General features: G+C 36.4%; 1 protein-coding gene and 1 long non-coding RNA gene across 2 annotated transcripts in view; one reads left to right on the plus strand and one right to left on the minus strand.

Moving 5' to 3' along the window:
• Positions 1-21,568, minus strand: part of BMPR1A (bone morphogenetic protein receptor type 1A) — a 172,824-nt gene that overhangs the window by 31,672 nt on the left and 119,584 nt on the right. Inside the window, 4 exon segments of the mRNA XM_028511171.2 lie at positions 6,224-6,287; positions 6,289-6,324; positions 8,111-8,273; positions 16,652-16,870. Coding sequence (XP_028366972.1) covers positions 6,224-6,287; positions 6,289-6,324; positions 8,111-8,273; positions 16,652-16,718 — 330 coding nt within the window. The 5' untranslated portion in view covers positions 16,719-16,870.
• LOC118500790 lies at positions 12,620-16,614 on the plus strand. The gene is made up of 2 exons (XR_004903371.1): positions 12,620-14,022; positions 15,963-16,614. It is a non-coding gene; the product is annotated as an uncharacterized LOC118500790 (long non-coding RNA).

A 21,568-nucleotide genomic window follows, 5' to 3' on the forward strand; every position in this document is an offset into this window, starting at 1 on the left:
AATGAGGAGAAGCTTAGGAACCTCCAGGACATCTTTAAATGTCCCAACATCCGAATTATAGGGGCACCATAAGGGGACGAGGAAAAGCAACAGATTGAGCACGTATTTGAACAAATAATAAAGGAGAACTTCCTCATTCTGGCAAAGGAAATAGACTTTCAGGAAATCCAGGAAGCTCAGAGAGCCCCAAAGAAGTTGGACCCAAGAAGAAACACACCAAGGCACATCATTACATTAGCCAAGGTAAAAATGAAGGAGAGAATCCTAGAGAGCAGCAAGAGATAAGGGGACAGTCACCTACAAAGGAGTTCCCATCAGACTGTCAGCTAATTTCTCAAAAGAGACCTTACAGGCAAGAAGGGACTGGAAAGAAATATTCCAAGTCATGAAAGACAGGGACCTACATCCCAGATTGCTCTATCCAGCAAAGCTCTCATTTAGAATGGAAAGACAGATAAAGTGCTTCTCAGATAGGGTCAAGTTAAAGGAGTTCATCATCACCAAGCCCTTATTTTATGAAATGTTAAAGGGACTTATTTAAGAAAAGAAGATAAAGAAAAAACATGTATAGTAAAAGGACAGCAAACTCATTAACAACCACACCTAAAGTAAAACCAAAAGAAGCTAAGCAAACAACTAGAACAGGAACAGAACCACAGAAATGAAGATCACATGGAGGGTTAGCAACAGAGGAATGGGAGGAGGGAGAGGGGGAAAAGGTACAGATAACAAGTAGCATAGATGGTAGATAGAAAATAGATAGTGGGAGGGTAAGAATAGTATGGGAAATGTAGAAGCTAAAGAACTTATAAGTATGACACATGGACATGACTAAAGAGGGGGATATGGGTGGGAGAGGGTGTCCAGGGTGGAGGGGAGTGAAAGGGGGAAAATGGGACAACTATAATAGCATAATCAATAAAATATATTAAAAAAGAAATTCATGAAATAGATTCAGTGAGCTTGGATGGGAGGGGGTGAGGGAGTGGTACATGAAAAGGAAATGAAGTCAAATTATAAAGAGCTTCTGAGAAAAAATTCATCATACAGAAAGAAACAGAATAATCTAGATTTACCAACAGAGACAAGGGGGTTAGAGGGCTGGGCAAAGCAGGGTGAATCTCATTTGAATCTATTTTGATTCCTATGAAGCTGTATGTGTAAAAACACTGGGGAAAAAGGCTCAGGGTGAAATTAAACAATGTATCCCTCCTCTCACATATTTTTAGAGTGATACCTAAATTTTTCATTAATAACTTTTGGCTTGCTGTAAACAATGACATTTTAAAATAAAACTGTTAGATCATTCTTAAGTCTATTCAGTAGAATCTAAATAACATAACAATCTGACACGTACTTACCACTAATTAAAACATGAAGAAATGTTTAACAGTTAGAAATGTTAGTGTTCTTTTTCTCATTAAACTCCTATTTCGTTTCCACATCTCCCACAATAAGATGCCCTAGTAATATATTTTGATACATAATTCTCCATATCAAAAATATATAAATATACCAGCCAAGATGGAGGCATCGGTAGACACCCTGTGCCTCCTCACACAACCAAAATAAGTACAAGAAAAATTTAGAAACAAAAGAATCACCAGTACTGACAGAAAACTGAACTGTATGGAAGTCCAACAACCAAGGAGTTAAAGAAGAAAGAGTCATCCAGACTGGTAGGAGGGACAGAGTCGGGCCGCTGGGTGGACAGTGCTCCCAGCAAAGTGGCAGCTGGCGAACCCAGTGAGGCAGCAGTTGTGCAGGGGCAAGGCGCACAAGGCAGCTAGGGGTCGGGTGGTTGCACATTTGTGTGCCAATAAACCAGGCACAACTGGGGAGTGAGACAGACCACACACCCAGGGCCCCAGCTCCGGGAAATAAAGCCTCAGAACAGCGAATGAAAACACCTGTGAGGGTTGAGGTGCTGGGAGAGACCCCCAGCCTCACAGGAGAGTTCTTTGGAGAGACCCACAGGGTCCTAGAACGCACACAAACCCGCCCACATGGGAATCAGCACCAGAAGGGCCCAATTTGCTTATGGAAAGTGGCAAAAATGACTGAAATCCGGCAGAGAGCAGAGCAAGCGCCATTGTTCCCTCTTGGACCCCATCCCCACATACAGCATCACAACCCAGCAACTTGGGTTGCCCCACCCTGGTGAACACCTAAGGCTCCACCCCTCACTTGATGCACCCCTAACAGGCACATCAAGACAAAAAAAATGGCCCAAATAAAAGAACAGATCAAGGCTCCAGAAAAAATACAACTAAGCAGTGAAGAGAGAGTCAACCTATCAGATGCACAGTTCAAAGCACTGGTGATCAGGATGCTCACAGAATTGGTTGAATTTGGTCACAAATTAGATGAACAAATGAAGGCTACGCTAAGGAAAGGAAAGGAAAATGTACAGGGAACCAATAGTGATGGGAAGGGAACTGGGACTCAAATCAATGCAGTGGACCAGAAGGAAGAAAGAAACATCCAATCAGAAAAGAATGAAGAAACAAGAATTCAAAAACAATGAGGAGAGGCTTAGGAACCCCCAGGACATCTTTAAATGTTCCAACATCCAAATTATAGGGGTACCAGAAGGAGAAGAGGAACAGCAACAAGTGGAAAAGTTATCTGAACAAGTAATAAAGGAGAACTTCTGCATACTGACAAAGGAAATAGACTTCCAGGAAGTCCAGGGAGCTCAGAGAGTCCCAAAGAAGTTGGACCCAAGGAGGAACACACCAAGGCACATCATAATTACATTACTGAAGATTAAAGGTAAGGAGAGAATCTTAAAAGCAGCAAGACAAAATGAGAGAGTTACCTACAAAGGAGTGCCCATCAGACTGCCAGCTGATTTCTCAAAAAAGACCTTACAGGCAAGAAGGGGCTGGAAAGAAGTATTCCAAGTCATGAAAGACAAGGACCTACATCCACGATTGCTCTATCCAGTAAGGCTCTCATTGAGAATGGAAGGGCAGATAAAGTGTTTCTCAGATAACGTCAAGTTAAAGGAGCTCATCATCACCAAGCCCTTATTATATGAAATGTTAAAGGGACTTATCTAAGAAAAAGAAGATCAAAAACATGTATAGTAGAATGACAACAAACTCACAATAATTAACAACCACACCTAAAACAAAAACAAAAACAAAAACAAACTAAGCAAACAACTAAAACAGGAACAGAATCACAGAAATGGAGATCACATGGAGGGTCATCAACAGGGGGGTGGGAGGAGGAGAGGGGGGAAAAGGTACAGATAACAAGTAGCATAGATGGTAGATAGAAAATAGACAGTGGGAGGGTAAGATAGTATGGGAAATGTAGAAGCTAAAGAACTTATAAGTATGACACATGGACTTGAACTAAAGGAGGGGAATGTGGGTGGGAGAGCATGTGTAGGGTGGAGGGGAATGCAGGGGGGGAAAATGGGATAACTGCAACAGCATAATCCATAAACTATATTTAAAAATATATATATAAATATAAATTACTGTATTTTATTTCCTGTGACAGTATGTCTTTAAGTCTTAAAAATTACTCTGGCTTGACTTCTCGTCATCATTCTTTTTGGTATAAAATAGGTGAAAACTATATATATATTATAATCTTTATTAAATATACTAACATTAAAAGCAAAAAATTACTGATTGTGTAATGGGTGAAGTTAGTTCTTTTTTTTTAATTTTATTTTAATCATTGTTGAAGTTAGTTCTTAAATCACAGAAAAGTATTTCTTATTGGTGGGATGAGAAAGTTCCGCATTAATTTTATCCCCATTTTTCTACTTTTGTTGATACTTTATTCACATAAACACAAAAATGATAATGGAAGAGTCTGTTATAAAGACCTTCCAATTATATCCTAAAGCTCCATTAATGATCCTGTTATCAAAAATTATTTTCATTAACCAAGCAATTCGGTTGAAAGCAAGAAAACTGAAAACCACCTGATATGGAAACACCTGATATCCCCACATTCCCCACAGTCACACTGAGATCTCAAATTACATCCTTGTTTGGTAACTTGAGGTTTTACACTCAAGGCCTTTGATCTTTATACTGTGAGAAGGGTGATAGTAAAAGGGAAGGAAAAGAGGAACTGCTTTAGAGGCTCTGTTCTTAGGTAGGCAATATTAAGCAACAGGACGTATGGAAGTTTAGGATCTATAAATTGATTGCCTTAAAACTATCCATGTATCTATGTGATCCTTGTGTAATGTAGTCTGTATGTACCCATTAATACATGTAACCCAGCTTAAAGACTGCTCAGTTACATCATCAATATGCTAAAAGTAATATTTATTAAGCCCTTACTATTATATGCGCTACTTCTGCTAAAACTTTACATATATGGTACCTCATCTGATCCTTACAGATGAGAAAACAAAAGTAAAACTCCTTCCCCAAAGTTTCACAGCTAGTAAGGGTGAGCATATGGATTTGAACACAGACTGTCAAACTTAACAACTAACTTAAATTGGTGAATTCAGTTTGGGACATACCTAGCTCAGGGGGCCTGCAAGACACACTATTTGCTACTGCTAAGCTCAATGCTCTAACCACAGCATTCTTCAGTATTTTTAAAGTGACTGTATATTTCTTCAATATTTTTTAAGAAATGTATAGCACATGTGGTTGATAAATATACAAAAGCATAAAACTGGACTAGAAGAAAAAATAAATTAGCATTCCCCCAAATTTTGACAAATTAGAGCAAAGGACTAATTCTAATATAATGAAATTTAACATAGACAAGTATGTTACAATTGTGTAACAAACATTCCATTCCCATATACTCATTTGTGTCAAGAAACCAACACCACCAATAAAGAATGGAAGAGATGTGGCTCAGCAGTAGCATGAGTGAAAGACATGGGCATTTCAGCTGATAGAGCTCAATGTTTCTAGAATATTGGATGACAAACATCTAACATGAAATTTGGCTGTATTTAGAGAAAAGGAAAGGATTGACCTATTATCCGGTGAGTAACTCTAAATCTGATCATATAAGAAATAGCTGAAGTCATTGTGAATTATTATTTTTTCATGGCAAAGACTAGAAGGTATGGGAAAAAAGGCAGGACAAAAACAAATCAAACAAACAAAAACCCCCCAAAATTCCCCAACAACTTTCTTTGTATAGTAAAAGGCTATCACATTAAAAGAGAGATTAGATTTGTCCTCTATGGCCCAAAGAGGCAGGAAGGAAGATACATTTGCAGTCACTGGGAGCACAAACTTTCTCAGGATCAAGTCAGTTCATTTTACAGATGAAATAGGTGGTCTTGGGCAGTTAATGAGCCCCTGTCACTAGAGGTATAACACATAAAAAATTTATGGGATGCACTGTGTGTAGGGTCGGGGAGGGGGTAGATTCCAAACATCAGCCAAGAGGTTGAAAAATACAACCTTTAAGGTTTCTGTCAATCCTGATAATTTCTAAATAATTTGAGTAATTTTCTAAAATAACCAAGGCTTAAATTTGTGTATCAACAGTTCTATCTGGAGCTACTTTTCAAAAACACTGGCAGGTTCCCTGAGAGGAAAATTACTACACAGAATTTAAAAATCTTTTTTTATTGTTGTTCAATTACAGTTGTCCCCATTTCCCCCCCATTACTCTCCCCTACCCACCTCCACCTCCCATATTCAATCCTCCCCCTAGCCCCCTGTGGTCTCTGTCCATTGGTCCTTTACACATGTTCTTTGACTTGACCCTTCCTTTTCTTTCCCCCATTATCTCCCTCCCCCCTCCCCTCTGCTACTACACAGAATTTTAAAGAGATTAGGTTTATAACCCAGAGCACCACCAGGATGCTCATAAATTACCAACCCCGATTCCTTTGCCGCTGTTGTTAAAAAAATTCTGAGATCTCCTTACAAGAATTTACCATTTCTAAGTTGTCTCAGAGTGTGATACAAAGGTTACTGCCCATCACCTAAAGTCTTTTGATTTTCATAATCCACAAATAAGAGTGACAGTATCACTTTGTAGCCATAACAATTTAGAATAAGAATAATTTAATACTTTTAAAAAGTAATCTGGAATTTCACTTACCACAATCATATTTTACTTAAAGAAAGAGCTACATTTCCCCAGATATGTTTGCTTCAAGAGCATAAACCAAGGTACAGACTAGGCACACTTCTCCTAGGGGAAGTCAATGCTTTTTTAGTGGTCCCTCCCTTCTTTATTTCCTAGGCCCCAAATTAGATCTTACCTTACACTGAAAATCAGATCCTTCATATTTCATACATCCTGAAGCTAATGTGGTTCTCCCTGGTCATCTTCTCTATGATGGCAAAGCAATGCCCATTAGTTCTAAAAAAAAAATGAAACAAAAATCTCTAAAAAACTAAAAAAAAAAAAAAACACAAAAAAAAACCAAAAACAGAAACAAAAGCAAAACAAAACATAATATCAGAAAGTACTGATTAAAATGAGTTTGAATGTGACCAGGTACTGATGGCCTTTACTACCTTATTTTAAAATTAAAATTTCATTCACATGCGATTAGTTGGCAAAGCACATACATTTTAAGGCAAAAGAAAGTAGTCATAGCTGAACTAAAACCCAAAGACCCACTAAGAACCTTATGTCAGGTGGAAAAGAATTCCTATTAAACAAGTCATCCAAGTATCATTCATTATGTAACCTCTCTTTGCTAATTTATAATCATGTGATTATAAAAAACTGACATGTAAATTTTATAAAGTAAATCATCTTAATTTTTAAAAACATACTTAAAAATAACTTTCTTTTTATATCCAAAATTTTCCATGTTCACATACTGTACACAATAATAAAGACAAACTTTCCTAGAAAGTAAAAACAGACTCAATAACAAAGTATATTTGAGAAGAGACTAGGATCCTAAGAGGCATTTTTTACTGAACATAAAAAAGAAAGAACTTTTGAATAGATGAATTTTCAAGAAATTTACATAAATGTACTTGTATTTAATGAAATTTTATTAATATTATATAATGCAATAGTATCCTGAAGTTTTCTCCTAATATTCATTTAGACTTTAATGGATAGAAAAAAAACTTCTAAAAGCTCTTTGTATGCTCCTACTTACTCTTTGTATCAGTAAGTGTATTGCTTCTACTTAAAAGAATCTCACAGAATTTTAGTTTTCTATTCAGAGAAAATGTTAAGTGTGGGGTGAAATTCAGATAAAATTGAGATTCTGTTTTACTTGGGGTTATTCAGCCATTATCAAATACCCCACACATATCAGACAGGCACTATGGGTGAGAAGTGTGGCAAGAAATTACCTGTTAACAAAGTGGGGAGCAATACCCAATGGCACAGATCGCCCAGCCTGTCCCAATAAAGTCAGCCACCATCAGAGGACAAATAACAAATTTAGAATGTAAAGAGCCATCACATAATTTCAAGATTTTACATGTAGACATTTATGGTTTATATCTGGTCACATTCAAAGAGCATACAATTATTAGGAAAGTACAAAATAAGACATTGATTATTACCTTTATAGAGGGAGACAATTAATTGACTGATGAGACTGAGATGCTCAGGGGATTCTTTTTTGCCTAGTAAACCAATTCTTCAAATATGGAATAGAATTACATAGTCATATATAATGTGTTAAAGAGTTAACATAAAATTAAGCAGGAAAATCAAACTGGTTATATAAATCAGATTTGGACTGAGGAGTCTGCTTGTAAGAAGATAACAAAATTAAATATCACAGTATCATTCTTACATATCTGTAAAATAGTTCAGACAATTGAGAAGTACAAGGTTTTGGTGGAATTTTCATGTTTTCTTTTTGGTAACCCCAAAATTCTCAATGAATATCAATACCTTTATGATAAAAAGATCATTAAATAAACTCAAAATGTTAGACAAAGATTACAATCTGACCTTATTAAAAAGGTATATTACAATATTACCTAAGAAAGTAACCATTAATCAACAGTAATAAATGTTCCTCTATACAGAACAAAAAGCTTTTGGTTCTTTTGAAGACGCTATAAAGTTAAAGAAAAAAAAACTGTAGACGATGTAAACATCTTAAAATAGCATTAAATGCAACCCTATTTTTCTAACTTTAAGAAAGGCTGCATAAAATACTTACATGCATGTGTTATTAATAGCATCATCAGGGCAGTGTCCTGAGCAATAGCACTTTAAAAAGGGCAAGGTATCTTCCGGTGCTAAGGTTACTCCATTTTCTGACTTTTTCTGGTCGGAGTCTGATTTCATTCCAGTACCATGGAGCATACTGTCCAGGTTCTGCCCTGTAATCATATGTGAAATTCAAACCATTTCTGAAAGGCTAATTCTCTGATTTTAGTTCTCAATGAGAAAAGTTTCTAAGCTTTCTTATCATAGTAACTACAGCTAATGTGTGTCTTTAATTAAAAGTATATTTCATATATACAAATAACAGACATTCAATAATAACCTATTATACACAGAATTACTATTCCAGGTATTATGGGATATATGGAGATGACTACATCATAATTTTTGCATTGGGGAAGACAAACAAGAATAGCACAAGGTAGAATATGGTCATAACTTTTAAGAAAGGTACATGGAAGCAATTTCAGGGAAGGCTGTGATAGCTTTAATGTTTCTTTTCTTAAATTCTTTGGTTTAAAACCTGTGACTAGCTTAGAAAAGTATGTCCTTTATTTGTGCCTTTATATAGAAGTGGAGTTACTAAGCATCTTGCTTTGGACTTTAATTGCTTAAGTAAGGAAATTGTGAGAGCATGGGGACTAATATTATCCAGTGCCTTTTATCTCAAGGTCATTGGTTCAAATCCAGACTCTGCTGCCAGAAACCAAAGGTTATTATTCTCCCATTAGAGTCTAGTAGCTTCAAATGACAGCTACTGTCACATTAGGTATTGAATCTTTCAGGCTGAAGTAGAACAGAACTAAAACAATGTTTTAGTAATTCCTTCCTTCCTATGAATGGCTGAAATCTGCTAGAGTTGAATAAAATGTAGAGCCAAACAGGTATGAAACATTAAGAGAATTGGGTTTTTAATGATAAATGTTAAATAAATGGTTCAAGTTTTAATAGTCTAGACCGGACTTTAAATTTAACCAGACTGGTGAGATGAACTATTAAAAAGAGAAAAAAATAACACATATATTTGCACCGATAACAGGAAAAGAATGTGCTGCTAAGTTTTAGTGATTACATACCTTGAATTTTAATAATCTTCACTTAATCCTCTAAATTACTATACAATTTAAAGACTTCTTTTATGTTAAGAATGTCAACTATAAAATTAAGCAGGGGAAGGTAGGGGAGGAAAGGAAGAAATCCACTGAGCTAGAAATGAGAAGAACCTGGATTCTGGTCTACTGTGGTTCTATCACAATTTAGCTAGCTGGATGATTATGGATAAGCCATGTTATTCAGTAAGACCACAGGACTAGAGGGCATCTGAGGTCTCATAACTAGCTTTAAAATCCTATTACAATGAAGAAAGCATCAATTTAACTACAGAGAACAAATGGCAAATAATATATCACATGCTATTAATTTTTCAAAAATCTAATGACACAGAAAAAGTAGGATAGTGTGGTAGAAATAATGCTGAAGTAGTAAAAAGTCAAAGGTTCAAGTCCTGATTATGTCCAAAGATAAGTTAACTCTCTGAACCTCGGTTCTTTATCTATTAAAAAAAATAGTAATAATGCCTGCCCAATTCAAATCAGGTCACATACAGATCAAATGGATATATAATAAAAGACTTAATTAAATATAAAATAGTATTCAAGTAAAATATTACCAATAACAAAGACTATACTAAAAGATCACTAATACCTGAAAAATTCAAAGTTATATGATCATTAGCAAACATAATTTCCTAGAAAAGTATCTCAATTTAAGAGATGAAAACCAATTACAATAATTTACATCTGGGATTTATATGATCTCAAATATCTAACAAAGCACTAATTAGAGGCTTACTATATGCATGCAAGGTACTGAATTCTACAAACTGATCTGATCTTTGAGAAACTCCGAAGGCAACAAAAGGAAGAGGGAGTGATAAGCACCTAAATAAACACAATGTGAAAAGTGATATAATACAAAGGTGTTACACAAACAAAGGAGGGAGCCAATTTACCTTAGGGTGTCAAAACCAATGGAATCTGAACCGTATCTTAAAATTGTAAGATTTCACTAAGGCATGGATGCAAAAAAATTTACCTAGCAAAAGCCTCTCTGTACTCTCTCCTTAGGTAACAGCACCCATTCCCATGGTTTAAACAAATCTTTTTTGATGGTTCCTTGATTTATCCCTCCAGCCTTGACTTGCTTAAGTATCTCAAAATTAACTTCTCCAAAATGGAGCTCGTGTCTTTTCTCCTCTAATATACATGGTCCTCCCACGGTCTTTCAGCTCACCTTCCAAAATACAGGGTCCAGCACAAATAATGCCCCTTTTTTACTTCATAAAAACCTTTTATTACAAAATCGTAAGCATGTAATTCTGTAACGTAACAGTATCACGCTCAAGCACACCATGTGACATTTTAGGTGAAATGTTCAAATTTGCGTCAATCTCATGCGACACATTCATGTACTCTACCAATCACACTCAACAGCATTCCTTCTACCAGACCCTATATATCTCATTTTTCCCTCCAACTCTAGTGTTATTACCTGGGTCTGTTATATCATGCCACTTCCAAGATATTGATCTCCAATACTTCTTTTCTTGGCCCCTCCAATCCCTTTACCACATAGCAACCAATTATCTTATAAATATAAACCTGATCCTGTCACTCCCCTACATAAAACCTATTAATATATACAGGACCCGTGGACATGGACAATAGTGTGGGGACTGCCTGAGGGAGTGAGTAGAAGCTGGGAGGAGGGGGAAAGGGGGGGGGAACTGCAACAATTGTAATCACATAAATAATAAAATATTTTAAAAAAATAATGCCTTCATATACACTCAGAATAAAATCCAACCTCCTTCACCATGCTTACTGAGCAGAATCAGTAAGCAGAATCCATGCTTCTGTGGACCCTGGATTTGTGTATTCTGTGTATCTACTTCTTCAACATCAATTCTCAGCACCTCCCCTCTCATGCTCACACACACTGGCCTCTCTCAGTTCCTAACCACAAGTCCTGTGTTTACAAAGTATAAAATTAAGAGGCATGGGTTGGCTGGTGCTATATATTTCAAGACAAACACACACAAAGAAAATTTCATAGCTTATATGCTTAGAAACACACACACACACACACACACACAGACAAATAGCTGAAAGATACAAGTGACTATATATATATATATATAGGTGCATTTATACCAGGCTCCTTTGTCCTTAATAGAAGCTTTTGGCATCACTGATTTTACTAAATTTTCATTCCTGTTTAATAATTTTTTCCTATCTTCCCAGCAATCTCTTGGATTCTTTTGTATAAAGAGGAGGAACTCCCTCTCCCCTATCTTTAAGATAAAATATCTACAAGAGGGATCAGAAGGCAAAAGACAGGAGACCAATGGGATATCGATGTACTACATGTACAAAGTAACCAACAATGGTAGTTTTTCTTATTCTGTGTGCTATGCGATAGTGATTACTGAAGGTTTTTTGCAAGTCTTTCTTCCTCCGACTGGGAGCTTATATAGTACTTGCCCTATTTCTTCCTCATCATTGAATACTTGGGTGTGTTGGGCATCGACAATTTCTCTCTTAGACACACACTGTTGGACCAAGAAGAGTCACATCTGAACCTGATGGAGAATGCTACATACAAGCCAAAAGTTGTGGATTAGTAGCTGAGAACACTAGGCAGATGAAACTCTGCATTATAAATTCCTGTGAGAAGGAACTGAATATAGCACATCACTTCTAGTATGTACATGTGAGAAATGGTATGCACGATGCAAGGTAGACAAACATAGACAACAGATACTGTTAATTGTTCTACTCCCTTTTACCTTGGTGGCTATGTGTACACACACATTTTTTTTAAGTGTTTGCTCCTCCTTCATATGACCCAGGGAAGCACAGCCCTACCCTCAGTAGAGACAACTGTCTAGTCTAAATTTTAGTTCCATCCCCCTAGCCATTGTTTATACAAGAGCATAGACTAAATTCTGCCAGATAAAACTAGAAGTCTGTTGGGAGGAGGTACCTGGGGAAAGATTTCTTTACCAAGTAAAAGGAGACATCCAACCCTCTTCTTACACTGAATGTTGTCAGTTCAAAGTTTCTACATCTGCACATTATACCTAGCCCCTCAGCAGCCACTGTGGCCATCAAGTGAGTTGACCTATGGCTAAGATTGCTGTATGGAGAAGAGCACAGTATAAATAGAGAAAGAACAGGAAGAGCCAAGGAATTAACTAATTGGAGTACGCTTATATGTTCAGACTTTTTGATGTGTGATATTACATTTTCCTAATTGTTTAAGCTATTTTATTTATTATGGGCTCTTGTTACTGAATGCTGAAAACATCTCACTTGATTTAAAAAAAAAAAGATAAAATCTGTTTCAGACTCTTTTAGTTGCCCAGTGGATTTTCTATTTCCCCATCCCTTTGGGTTTTCCTGGCTAACAGAATTCTAACTTAGTCTGGGGGTAACAATGGATTTAGCTAGTAACCTAAGCTGACTGTAGCAATTCTGTTTCCCAGTAATCCTATTGTCTATGTTTAACCAATTAAAACAAGATAAAGTCAGCTGGTGGGAGGTTAATTTCTGGGGACACTTTTGCTTTCTTGATATAAAGTCCAGCTGAGGCCAGGGCTGACCCTTTCCCCATTTTTCCTTCCCCCAGTGCAAATAATAGCAGCCATTTTGTAACTCCGAGAGAAAAGTCAAAAAAATTACACAGATGTCAACCTTTATACTACTCAACTATTGAATGAATACCAGAAAACACCTATCATCTATGTAAAATAAATAAATAAATAAATTTCTATTTGTTTACATCACTGTTAGGTAATTTTAACTTAAAACTAACTCATGTCAAAAACGAGGACTAACAATCAGATAACATTTTTCTGTTGCAACTTGAGTAACTTTATCTCAATGTAAAAACACTTTAATTTCTATCAAAACATTTGGTGCTCAAAATATTACTGTTTTATTTAGGATATGTGTTACTATTTCCATTTTCTAACAAGGTACAGGGAAACTTACTTTCTCAAGACACAACTCAAGATAAAGATGGAACAAACGTCCAATTCACTTCCATTAACACTATTCTGCAATCCTACCTAGTAATCTCTAAAAATACCATTTTTCTCTCATTGGCTTTACCACCCCTACACTGGTTTTAGTTCTTTCTTTTCTTTAAGAACAAATGTTTTTTATCTTACCATTTAAAGCTACTACAAACTAATCTTTTTTGAAAGGAATATTATCATTAAAGAACAAAATAAGTTAATTCTGTTCTTTATCAGAGAAATATAATTCTAATTAAGATTTTCCACTTATGCCTGATAATTAGTTACCAAATTACTTCATCTAAAAAAGTTTATTATAGAACAACCTGAATCAGGGTGGAGAATGGGAATCTTATAACCATATTGCCTCTGTGTGATATACATAGATTAAATATTTTGTAAATACCAGAGATCACATACCTGGGGAGTAAGGTAGCAAATATGAATGTTATTTATTTAACTCATCTTCCAAACAAAAGCTGCTAAAAGGACAACAGATGCTAAAATAAAGGTGTTTTATTAAATAACATGTTTCATTTAAAATGTGGCTTTTTACAAGAGGGCTTTGTATTCTGAGCATAGCAATAAGAAGGGTATCATACCTAAGACAAAATACAAAGAAGCTACAGAATTCATTATTATGTTTACGGTTTAAAGTGAAAACATCAAAAAATTTATGCTGTTGATCATCTTTTTTCTTGTTAGTAGATATTAATCCATATCACTATGAACAAAACATGAATGAATAATCTGTAAAGTCATAAATTTAACATAATAAAGATGTCCAGTAAGTTCTATCTGAAACCCTTTTGCAAAATAGTACTGTTTTTTCTCTTGTTTCTTGTTTTTTTTAATGTTTTATTGATTATGCTATTACAGTTGTCCCATTTCCCCCGCTTCATTCCTCTCCACCCTGCACACCCTCTCCTAACCACACTCCTCTTTAGTTCATGTCCATGTGTCAGAAGTTCTTTAGCTTCTACATTTCCCATACTATTCTTGCCCTCCCATTGTCTATTTTCTGTCTACCATCTATGCTACTTATTTGCTGTACCTTTTCCCCCCCTCTCTCCTCCTCCTACTCCCCTGTTGCTAACCCTCCATGTGACCTCCATTTCTGTGGTTCTGTTCCTGTTCTAGTTATGTGCTTAGTTTCTTTTGGTTTTTGTTTTAGGTGTGGTTGTTAATTATTGTGAGTTTGTTGTTATTTTACTATACATGTTTTTTTATCTTCTTTTTCTTAGATAAGTCCCTTTAACATTTCATATAATAAGGGCTTGGTGATGATGAGCTCCTTTAGCTTGACCTTATCTGAGTAGTACTTTATCTGCCCTTCCATTCTCAATGAGAGCCTTACTGGATAGAGCAATCGTGGATGTAGGTCCTTGTCTTTCATGACTTGGAATACTTCTTTCCAGCCCCTTCTTGCCTGTAAGGTCTTTTTTGAGAAATCAGCTGGCAATCTGATGGGCACTCCTTTGTAGGTAACTCTCTCATTTTGTCTTGCTGCTTTTAAGATTCTCTCCTTACCTTTAATCTTCAGTAATGTAATTATGATGTGCCTTGGTGTGTTCCTCCTTGGGTCCAACTTCTTTGGGACTCTCTGAGCTTCCTGGACTTCCTGGAGGTCTATTTCCTTTGCCAGATTGGGGAAGTTCTCCTTTATTATTTGTTCAAATAAGTTTTCCACTTGTTGCTGTTCCTCTTCCCCTTCTGGTACCCCTATAATTTGGATGCTAGAACATTTAAAGGTGTCCTGGAGGTTCCTAAGCCTTTCCTCATTTTTTTGAAGTCTTATTTCTTCATTCTTTTCTGATTGTATTTTTTTTCTTCCTTCTGGTACACTCCATTGATGTGAGACCCAGCTTTCATTCCATCACTATTGGTTTCCTGTGCATTTTTCTTCATTTCACTTATGACAGCCTTCATTTGTTCATCTAATTTGTGACCAAAATCAACCAATTCTGTGAGCATCCTGATCACCAGTGCTTTGAACTGTTCATCTGATAGGTTGGCTATCTCTCGGTCGCTTAAAAAGCACTGACTGCGAGGCCTTTATTCTGTTTGAGCCATCTTTTGTTTTCCCCGCTTTGGTCTGGTCAAGCCTGTTTCGTATAAGGGGCGCAGCCTTAGGTGTTCACCAGGGCGGGGCACCCCAGTCGGTTGCTTATGACCTTGTATGTGGGGCGGGGTCCAGGAGGCAACAATGGTACTTGCTCTACTCTCTGATGGACCTCAGTCCCTTCAGCTGCTTCCCTTGGGCAAACTGGGCCCCTCTGGTGCCAATACTCATGTGAGTGGGCTTGTGCACACCGTGGGACTTTCCAAGGACCTCTTCTGTGAGGCTGGGAGTCTCTCCCTGTGCCTCAACCCCCACAGGTGTTTTCAATCAGTGCCCCAGGGCTCTATTTCCCAGCGCTGGGTTCCTGGGTTGTGCGCAGTGTCTTGCTTCACAATTGCTGCCTCGCTGGGTCTGCTGGTTGCCACCCCTCAGCTGGCGTCTGCCAGCTGCGGTCTTGCATGCCCCGGATGCCTTATGCATCCGGTCCCAACGCTTTCTGCTCTCTATGCCCAGCTGCCCGAGTCCGCCCTCCTACCAGTCTGGATGAATGGGTCTATTTTAACTTCTTGGGTGTCCGACTTCCATTGGGATCAATTTTCTGTCAGTTCTGGTTGTTATTCTGTTTCTAAATTGTTATTGTCTCTACCCTGGTTGTGCAAGGAGGCACAGTGTGTCTGCCTATGCCTCCATCTTGGCTGGAAGTCCGCAAATAGTACTTGGTTTTTAGTTTAAAATATTGTCCTGATTAAATCATACAGGAAAAAAGCGCACATGCAAATATAGTCCATCTGATCCTAAGAGTTATCACAACTTCCTGTTTGAAAGTTCCAAGCTATGAACACACCAGAGTAAAATTATAATATGGGTCATAAAAAAACCCGAGTACTTAATGAAGAAATTATAGTATTCAGCACACGTAAGTGCCATTTATATTTCTGAAGTCTTTTAACAACGAGTTTAACATTATTTACATTTATTCCTTATTGTACTTGAAAGGAGACACGAGTTTTAAACCACCATTAAGTCTTAAGTATCTAATTACCCTGTGCCTTAGGCAATAGGTCAGGTACTTTATTTTATACTTTATCTCATTTAATCCTCACAAGACCTGCCACTATATATCATAACACCTATGTTATGAATAAGAGAGTAAGTTCAGAGAGGCTGAGATTTTACAAATACTTGAAAATATTTCTATTACAGTCAAGTTCAAAATTTATTTGGGATATTTGTTCTTGCCTACTTAGTTAAAAATTATGCTGTGATACTGGGCCTAACTGATCAAAAAGGTACATGAGTTGAAAGAGCAGTTGTAAGAAAAAAAATGCTTTTTGACATACAGAAATGAATTATTTAAGAAGATTAGATTGCTTAAATGAACACTGGTTTACCTTGAACATGAGAAATGATGAACAGATAGGCTCCCAACAATCTGATGTAAATATATAGCTGAGTCATTGTTCAATTTTAATGTTTCCTGTACACTGTCACCTTTAATAACTGGTCTTATTATACCACTAATTTAAATGACTTTTATTCAGTGAGATTTTCTTGTAAAAGGTCTTAATGACTTTACAGTGACTCCAATTTCCACTGCTTTTTCCTGACTCCTGAAAGACAAAAATATGAAAAAGGTAATGAATGACTGAATTCTGAAGTTTTCAAAAACAAAGAGAAAAACAAATGCCCAAACATAACTTTTAATAATGAAATACATTTTTCAAGATTAAAGCTATCTTTATTTTTTTTTTCTGTTTTAAAAAGGCACTATAATACAAAAGTTTAAATAATTTAGTAATGGGTAATCACCTCCCCTGACCTTAGATCAACCATATGTAAAACAAGATAAATACACTAAATAACCTCGAAAGTCTTTTCTGGCTCCACTAAAATAGTTATTTTTTAACTGCCAAGAAAAGTTCTAAATATATTAAGAACAAAACAGGAAAAGTCGAATTTAAAATACTACAACATTCATATTAATAGTATTTCAAATCCTAGTAGATGTGATAAAAATGTCTTGAATCTTTCTAGTAATTTATAGATAGAAGAGAAAGCCTACCTAGAAAATCACACACTTAAATATGCCATATGCATTATCATTAAAGCAAAACCAATAGAAATGTACCTTAAATAAAATTATTTTCTTAAAATACTGGAAATATGACTTTATTATAATAAAATTGAGCTTTTAATATGGATGAGGTGAAACATAACCTCTCCAATTAAGATTCAGCAATTATAAAATAGTTAAACAGGTAACACACAAAAAAGGCTAATTTGTATAAAGGTGAATCTAATTGTTTTCTTTCCATCCTACTAGTTCAGGCAATTTGATTTTATTGACTTCAGCCTGAACTCTTCTTAAAAAAAAAAAAAAAAGATTTTATTTATTTATTATTTTCAAAGACAGGGAAAGGGAGAGAGAGAGGAAGAGAACGATCCATGTGCCATTGTCTCTTGCATGCCCCAAGCAGGGACCAAGGCACATGCCCTGACAGGAATCCAACCAGCAACCTTTTGGTTTGCAGGAGGAAGCCCAACCCATTGAACCACACCAGTTAGGGCCAGCCTGCATTATTCTTGAATGAAAAAACTTTGTTTATTTATGACACAATGCTGGCATAATTTCTATCATAAATAACCTTAGCTTTCTATTTCACCTACCTAAGAATTTTTCACCTTTACTAGTGTTCCAAAGGCACTTACAGTATTAAGGAAATAAGGTTTACAGTGAGATGTCATTTATATTGTACATTTTATATATGGCATAGTTCTAAAAATCTGCAATTTCTCATTTCTCTATTATAAAATTAATTTGCTTCCCATATTCACTGTGCTGAGAGAGTAAAATGTAAAGTCCAAAATAATTACAAAATTACACCTATAATGTGACAATACCATTTCTTGGGAAAACTTGGCATTATAAAATTATGATTCTAGGGACACTTGTCCAGGTTCCAAATTCAGAAGTTTCCAGTATATATCCAACCCTGTTGTCTCTCTCCTTATTTCTATTTGCCTATTAAATATCTCTACTAGGATTATACTCCAACTGTCTAAATCAAACTCACTAACTTTCCTTCTGACTCCTTTAGACCTGCCTCCTCCTCCTCCCACTTGCTGTCACAGTGAAGGGTAAAGCTCTCTGTGTAGTCACCCACACCAAAAACCCTGGCATTGTTTCTGCTTCCCTTACCAGCTCTAGCTCTCACTCCCCCACAACACTTTTCCTTATTAATTCATTCACTCACTCACTCACCAGCAACATTTTTGAGTACATATTTACCCATAAGTGTAAGGTCCTGGAAAAACAAACATGAGCATGACTTCTGTTTCAAGGAACTCACAGTCTTGGGCAGGAAACTGATTGCTATGATTGATTCCATCTTTCAGTGTCAGTTTCTTCATCAATTTATGTAAACCTAAAATGTGGTCTTATCTCATTAGAGGTACAACCAAGGCACCTTGTAGGGTGGTTGATGAGACTCTAAGCACCTGCCACACTCACAGTTCCTTTCAGAGCAAAAGTATTATGTGCGATTTCTTCCAGAGTAACATAAACATCTGTCACTCTGCTACTCTGGGTACAGTTCAAATCCTGGATCTGCCTTAAAGAAGTAACCTAACCTCTCTGGATGAGTTTCCTCATCTGTAAAACTGGAATTGTATTATTAACAATTATTTTGAAAACTGAATTAGATGACAGCTAACACATTCACAGCAACATTATAAATGCTTTGAATACATTTATCAACTCATTACAACTACCATATAAGATAGGTATAATTATTATTTAATTTTACAGATGAGGAAATTGAGATAAATAAGGTAAGAAATTTGTCAAAGATCAAACAGTTGCTAAGTGGCAGGACTGTAATTCTAATCAAGAAGATCTGATTCCAGAGTCCAAGTGTTAAATGCCTATACTGACTGCCTGCTGGATATTTTATGTACATAACATTATATAAACTATACATTATAAGTATTTTGGAGAGTAGTACAGAGTAGGTGCTCAATATAAATTTCCTCATTGCATACATGTTTGTAACACATTTACCAACTGAGCACAGGAAATAACAGGTGCTATCTGTGACAATCCAATCTGCAAGAAATTTTTATAGACTGAAAAACCTGTAATAACTTATGTGGAGAACAGCTATTGGTCAAGGACAGTCTAAAGGTAAAAATGATTTCAAATACCCCACTTGTAATTCAACAATGAAAATCCCTAGTCATTAAAAGAAAAATGTTATGATTATAAGCTCACTATGCATCAGCACTTATGACAATTGCTAAGACATGAATCAATCTTATCAGGCATGGATTGATGCACACTGCTATAATCAAAGAGGGTAAGTAACCACCTTACTTTATGCCACCTAGTTGGGCCTCTTAAAAACTTTAGAGAAGAATGACAGGAATGAAAATGATAGAGAAATGACTATACTTGAGATACAACGGAAGGGACTGGAGGTCTTTGCTCTCAGAGTATCAAAGAAACACAGTATGAATGCACTTTTGTCAATGACAAGACAGGCATGATGGAAATGAGACTAGACTAATTCAATGATTCATCAGATACCTTCCAACTCTGAAATCCTGTGTGAACAGTATTCTTGCCACTGAATGTTAATTTACTATTTATTAAAATGCTTATTATATGCATGATTCTCTGTTAGACAGCGAGAATAGAGTGGCGAGAGCAAAACAAACCCAGCTTTCATGGAGTTCATAGTCATCAAACAAGACATGATATTCAGACATCGAACAGGACAATACAAACAACTACCTTGTGGCATCAAAGAAAGAAAAGTGCTAGGTCCTGGAGGTATGTGAGTGAGTGAGTGATCTAATCTAAACTGGATGGAGAGGTCAAGAGAATAATGAAAAGTGACATTTAAGTTGAGATCTAAAGAATAAGAGTTAGGTAAAAACAAAAGGGGGGCTAGCGTTTAGGCATAAGGAATAGCCTGTACAAAGATCTTGAGGCAGGAAAGAGGAAAGAACAATGTTCAGAATAAGGGGTAGTGTGGTGGGAGATGAGGTTGAAGAAACAAAATACAAAAACCAAGTCAGGCAAGATCATATGAAGGAGTCGGAATTTAAATCTAAGGGGGATGAGAAGGCAATTATCTGGTTTCTATATCATGGGCTGGAAAGAACAAAAACAGAAGCAAATAGACTAGTGAGAAGGGTATTGTAGGAGTTTAGGAGAGGTATGATGATGGTTAACATTAGGGCAGTGGCAGTGCTCCAGTGGCTGAATTCAAGACATACCTCAAAAGAAAAACAGACTCAGTAGGATTTGGTAACAGATTAGATGTGGGGAAGTGAGGGGTCAAAAAAGATTCTTACATTTCTGGCATGATCAAGTAAGTATAGTGGGGACAAGTGGATTTTTAAGGGAATGAGGAGAAGAGATCAGGGGTTCAATTTTGGAACAAAGGGAATGTCTAAGGAGCATTTGATTCTGAATCTTAGAGGAAACATTTGGAACTGAAGATATAAATCTGTTATGTCAATTGTACAGAGAAAGATTTAAAGTGATAACTCTGTATGAGATGGCCTTCTAAGAACAAAGAAGAGGGCCCAGAAACATCAGTGTTCATTTAAAAATCAGATTAATAAAAGCATTAACATCACATGTATTTATTTGGCATTCCTGATAAAATAAATTCATGGTCCAGGGTCCATCACGAACAGTATTAATACAGTTTATATTACCACAGCTAGACTACAAACTACAGTTCATAAGTGATTATTTTCTTCACAGTTTAAAAAAAATCTCCTGAAAGATCATAGCATGATCTAAAATGTCCACAAATGCTAATACTACCTTCAAAAGGAGGACCCTAATTCCCTCCCATGAATTCCCACTTCTAACAAATAAAATGGAAACAACAGAATGTAACTTCTGAGGCTAGACTCTAAAAGGCACTTCAGAGATTGCTCCTTGAAATATTCTTTCTGAGGGAAGCCAGCTTAAATGTCATAAGGACACTCAAGCAGCTTCACAGAGAGGCCTATGTGGCAAAAATCCCAGGCCTCATGCCAACAGCCAAGTGAGTTAGTCACCTTGGTTATGGATGGGATCCATCAGCACGAAAGATGCTTTAGGTGACTGCAGCAGCTTCACAGATATCTAAACCACAATTCATTTTCACCATAAATTAGAAGCATCCAGCTAAGCCCTGGTGGATTCCTGATCTTCAGGAAGTGTTGGTTGTTTTAAGCTGCTAAATTTTGGGGTAATGTTGGGCAGCAATAGGTAGTTGCTATAATACAGTCATTATGAGAAATTTGCT

This window comes from Phyllostomus discolor, chromosome 5 (assembly GCF_004126475.2).
Source record: "Phyllostomus discolor isolate MPI-MPIP mPhyDis1 chromosome 5, mPhyDis1.pri.v3, whole genome shotgun sequence".
Lineage (NCBI taxonomy): Eukaryota > Metazoa > Chordata > Mammalia > Chiroptera > Phyllostomidae > Phyllostomus > Phyllostomus discolor.